The sequence below is a fragment of the Priapulus caudatus genome, unplaced genomic scaffold (assembly GCF_000485595.1).
Source record: "Priapulus caudatus unplaced genomic scaffold, Priapulus_caudatus-5.0.1 Scaffold762, whole genome shotgun sequence".
Classification (NCBI taxonomy): domain Eukaryota; kingdom Metazoa; phylum Priapulida; class Priapulimorpha; order Priapulimorphida; family Priapulidae; genus Priapulus; species Priapulus caudatus.
The window spans coordinates 102,776-107,826 of record NW_014577823.1 but is presented as its reverse complement, the minus strand read 5'-3'; the positions used below and the strand labels follow the sequence as shown (position 1 = coordinate 107,826).

General features: G+C 51.7%; 1 protein-coding gene across 1 annotated transcript in view; it reads left to right on the top strand.

Moving 5' to 3' along the window:
• The window catches only part of LOC106813374 (uncharacterized PE-PGRS family protein PE_PGRS54-like), a 7,048-nt gene that overhangs the window by 904 nt on the left and 1,093 nt on the right, over positions 1 to 5,051 (top strand). The window contains exons 2-5 of the mRNA XM_014817505.1: positions 258 to 320; positions 783 to 910; positions 3,662 to 4,178; positions 4,273 to 5,042. Of these exons, the coding sequence (XP_014672991.1) occupies positions 258 to 320; positions 783 to 910; positions 3,662 to 4,178; positions 4,273 to 5,042 (1,478 nt within the window). The remainder of the gene's footprint in view (positions 1 to 257; positions 321 to 782; positions 911 to 3,661; positions 4,179 to 4,272; positions 5,043 to 5,051) is intronic.

Here is a 5,051-nt window from a genome sequence, read left to right as displayed (position 1 = left end):
ACGCCAGGACTATGGGAGATTCGTGTCAGGGTGGTTCTACTGAAGGCCCACCACGAACACCTTACGCCTAACACGCCCAGCGGAGACTGGGGATTGGTAGGGTGGGGCTACTGAGGGAGCAACCACCACCAACACCCGTACGTTATAAAAACGCGCCAGGGTCTACTGGGGGATTCGGACAAGTGTTCTATGGAGGCAGTGCAACCCCACAAACGTAGTCATAGCGACGTTCAACGGCAATACGAGGATTCCGGCAGGTGCTCTCGGCATACTGCGCCTGTCGCGTGACCGTACGGCGGAAGGCTCGCACTGTGGAGCCGGTGACTGAGGCGCTACTAGGGACGACTCTGTGCCGGATTCGGGGCTCCTGCAGCTGGTAAATGGATTTTCGAAGTAACGTTGACGTAGTTAGTCAGCGGTGAACGGATGTGTAACAATCTGGAGAGAAGAAGCACCGCTTCCGCCAGTTACCTTGGGTTACAGAGTAGTGCGAAACGCTTACTCACGTGTACAGGGAGATGTGTGCTTTTGAAATGACTTGCGCCTGAAGAGGGCCTTATAGCGTATAGGGAGTCCTTTAGCCGTTAGTTAGTAGATAGTATAGCTGTATTTTGTCCTTATCTGTATAGTTTATTGATTAGCTGTATAGTATGCTATAGCTGTATATTTTCATATACTGTATATTTATTGTTTGGCGGTAGATGTTTTATAGAAGCTGTATTATTAGCTATAGCTGGTGAATTAGTCTCTATATCTGTATAATGTTCTTATATACATTTTAGCTGAAGCTCATGCACCCGTACCGTACTCTACATTCTATTTCTTCTCAGGCTTCGGAGGACACAAGTCGACGTCAACTCAACTTCGAATACGTCAAGCGCGCGCTTCGGCTACGACAACTTCGGAACAGGTACAGCAGGTCGAGGTTCGCTTCAACGGGAGGGAGGAACGCCGCACAGGCGCCGCTCCCGTGAAGAAGCAAGCCGGCACAGACGAGCAGATCGTTATCGGCCGGTCGATTCGTAGGGCTACGCGTGCGGAGACCAGGGCGCGCTCCGGGGAGGGACGACGCGGATCCGGATCGGTTGTCTGCGCACCGCACGCAGGCCAGGACGCCACCCAGGCCAGTTCACGCAGGAGGCTAGCGGAGAGGCAGCCCCAGTCAGGAAGCGCGACGGTATTCGAGGGAGAACAAGGGAGATCGCTTTGGTCCGTCGCTGTGGATCTGCCCTGCCGGTCAGCGGACCGCGTCAGCTGACGGCCAGCCGCCCGCAACTAAACTGAAAACATTCGATACAGGCGGTCTGTTCTGCTACAAATGCGTGTCTTACGGTCAGTCGTTATGCGTCCATCCTCTGTCCTGACTTGGGCGGTGAAGACGCCAGACGAAACACGGAACATGAGCACGCGTTGGAGCGAAGAAAGTGCGTCGATTGAATAGCATTCGCATATCGCGGTAAGGAGATTAGTCGACGAATCGCTTTTTAGTAATCGATTAGTTACAAAATCGATTAGTTACGAAATCGATTAGTCGGGGGAATCGCGATTAGTTACGATCGATTAGTTACGAATCGCGAAGGCTTGCCAACAAGATTTTCACGCGAATTGTGCACAGACGAGCCGCGTTAAGAAAGATTCGTGAAGCGGTGCATTTTTTGAACGATATAGTGACCGCACGCTCGCGAATCAGTGGGTTGCGGGAGGAAGGGGCTGCACTTTTTACGGCACGAGCGCGGAGAAAAATGGTCATCGTCAAACAGAAGCGTTTTTCGATATCTTAGCAACGCAACGATCAAGTGGTTTATAACCGGGACAGCGTTCAGGTAAAGGGCGTCTCGCGAGAGCCGACAAGCGGATCAGTTTGAACGTCTCGGTTAGGCATCTGTGACCACGACAAAGACCTCATATAAATATGTGTGCGTAGTACTAACCAGACGTAGATAATAAAGAAACAGGTGAGCAGGAAGCAATGGGTTTAATTGGGTACTTGAGATGATTTATTTTGCCGTGTCAGGCGATACTGTTAATGCAGTTGTGCGCGATAGATTATTCATCTTTGTATCTTCGTGCTTCTTGTGCCTGTCGTCGCCCAGCCAGCAGCCACACACACACACCACACAACCACAACCACGACCATAACAGACCCACAACCACACAAACCACGCACACGCAGCACACCAACACCACACTCGTCCGCACACGCAACGCGACGCGCCACGCAACCACCACCAATACACAACACCACGCCGCACAATGGCCACACACACACCACCACGCTCAAGGAACCGCCAAACACACGAACGCCGCCCACGACATAAAGACACACGCACGCAGCACGCCGCCCACACAACGCAGCAGCCGGCATGCACACGCTGCACGCCGCACGCACGACGACACACACACACACACACGCACATGCACACGCACATACACCCTCCCCCCCACACACACACGGACAGACAGAAACACAAAAACACGTCACACGTTCTAACTTCTCCCCTCTCATTCTCTCTCGCTGTATCACGCTCTATCTCTCCTTTTCTTCTCCCTCTCGCTCCCTTTCTTTCTTCTCGCCTTCTCTTCCCCTCTTTTCACCATCTCTCTGTTTCTTTATTTTTCTCGCGTGCTCTCTTTCCCCGTATCTCCGTGTATACACGTACGCTCGATTCGTTCACCAGCGAACACGCGCTGCTACGAACCACACACAACAAGAATGCGGCAATGGAGCGTGTGTGTGAAGAGAAAGCCGACTGCCGAAGGAGAGATAAGCGGAGGAGGTTAATTCCGCTCTAGAAACCCGTAGCAGCAGCGTTGGCCACTCACCGCGTATTATACACTGGCTAGTTCTCCCTCCCTCCCTCCCTACCTACCTACCTACCCCCCGCGGCGATGCTCTCACCACGTCCGAGTGCCCGTGCGCATGCGCCGTGGTGCGAGCTGCCGACGCAAGCAGCAGAGGGCGGACGATGACCGACTTACGGCATTGTCGCCCGAGCTTGGATAACCGCGCACGAATGTTTACATTTACGGTGAATTTCGCCGGCGCCGCACCATGACAATACGATATAACAGCACGATATCACAATACGATATAACAGCACGATATCACAATACCTTGCGATATCGTAACAGGAAGTCACAACACGATATCACGGCATAATATCACAGCACGGTATCAAAACATCTATATATCACTATCTCATTAAATCAAAACCAGTGGTATCGTCACCACCGATCTAAAGCAGGGGTTTTCAATCGCGTGGGTTGGGAGAGAGAAATAAATTTCACCCAGAGGGCGGAAAGAGCTTTCGTATATCGCCGAGTGAAAAGGAGGGCAGAACTACATGTAAGAATTCTACCACTCCGTATCGAAATAGCCTTATACCTTATAATGCCGCTCAGAGTTAACGTAAATTGGCATAAACAACATGTTACTGTCGTTAAGGTGGAGCGAGGCGGTGAGAAAGTAGTACAAGTCAACGTCGAAAGGTGATAGCATGAAAGAGCTTGGGAGAATATCTGCCCTAAGCTGTATATATCACCTCAAGATGATATATAAAGTAACGTGTAATAATAAAAAAATGTGATAATAACAACGTGTAATAATAATATATAAAGTAACGTGTAATAATAAAAAGTGTGATAATAATAATTTAAACAGGGAGGAATTGAAACTAGATTCGGACAGGGAGGAATTGAAACTAGATTCGGACAGGGAGGAATTGAAACTAGATTCGGACAGGGAGGAATTGACGGTGGATTCAACCAGGGAAGAATTGGCGGTGGATTCAACCAGGGAGGAATTGACGGTGGATTCAAACAAGGAGGAATTGAAACTAGATTCGGCCATGTAGAAGTCGGTCCTCTCCGCGCGACCTTCAATAAAGCTGCGACAACCTCGAGCGACGGTGGCGCCGTGCAGGGTGAGGCGGAAAACATTGGCCAGGCAGGAGCCGAGCGTGTCTCCGTAACCAGAACCACCCATACCACAAGCGGTGCAGGCAACGTTAGAGGTTCCACTGGCAGGACTTCTCTGGGAGAGTCCACCGAAGGTTTCAACCAGGGAGAAATCACTGTGGGTCAGCGTGGGTCTACTGGTGGTTTTGACCAAAGAGCAGCTGGTGGAGCTATCGTCACCAGAACGCACACCACAGAGGAGAGCAACGTCCAGGATGTTGGTGGGTTTAACCAGGGCGGCGCGCCTCAAGGTTTCAGTCAGAGATCGACGGGAAGTTTTGAACAAGGCAGAGCTGGGGGCGTGACCACTTTCAGGACAGAGACCACAGGTGGAGGCAACATCCGTTCTACGGAAGGTGTCAGCCAGGGAGTATCGACCGGAGGATTTGGCCAAGAAGGAGGCGCTGGGACAACCACCACCAGAACCAGCACCACAGGTGGAGGCAACCTCAGAGTGTCTACCGGAGGTTTCAACCAGAGACCATCAACAGGGGGATTTGGCCAACAGGAAGGCGCGAGGACAACCGTCACCAGAACCAGTACCACAAGTGGAGGCAACCTCAGAGAGTCTACCGGAGGTTTCAACCAGAGACCATCAACTGGAGGATTTAGACAGGGAGGAACTGGAGCAACTACCATCACGAAATCGACTACCACAGGAGAAGGTAACAACGCCCAACGTACTACTGGTGGATTCGGTCAGGGTGGTTTTACTGGAGGATCAACCATCACCAACACCATACGCCTTAACAACGCCCAGCGTACTACTGGAGGATTCGGTCAGGGTGGTTCTACTGAAAGAGCAACCACCACCAACACCGTACGCCTTAACAACGCCCAGCGTACTACTGGAGGATTCGGTCAGGGTGGTTCTACTGAAGGAGCAACCACCACCAACACCGTACGCCTTAACAACGCCCAGCGTACTACTGGAGGATTCGGTCAGGGTGGTTCTACTGAAGGAGCAACCACCACCAACACCGTACGCCTTAACAACGCCCAGCGTACTACTGGAGGATTCGGTCAGGGTGGTTCTACTGAAGGAGCAACCACCACCAACACCGTACGCCTTAACAACGCCCAGCGTACTACTG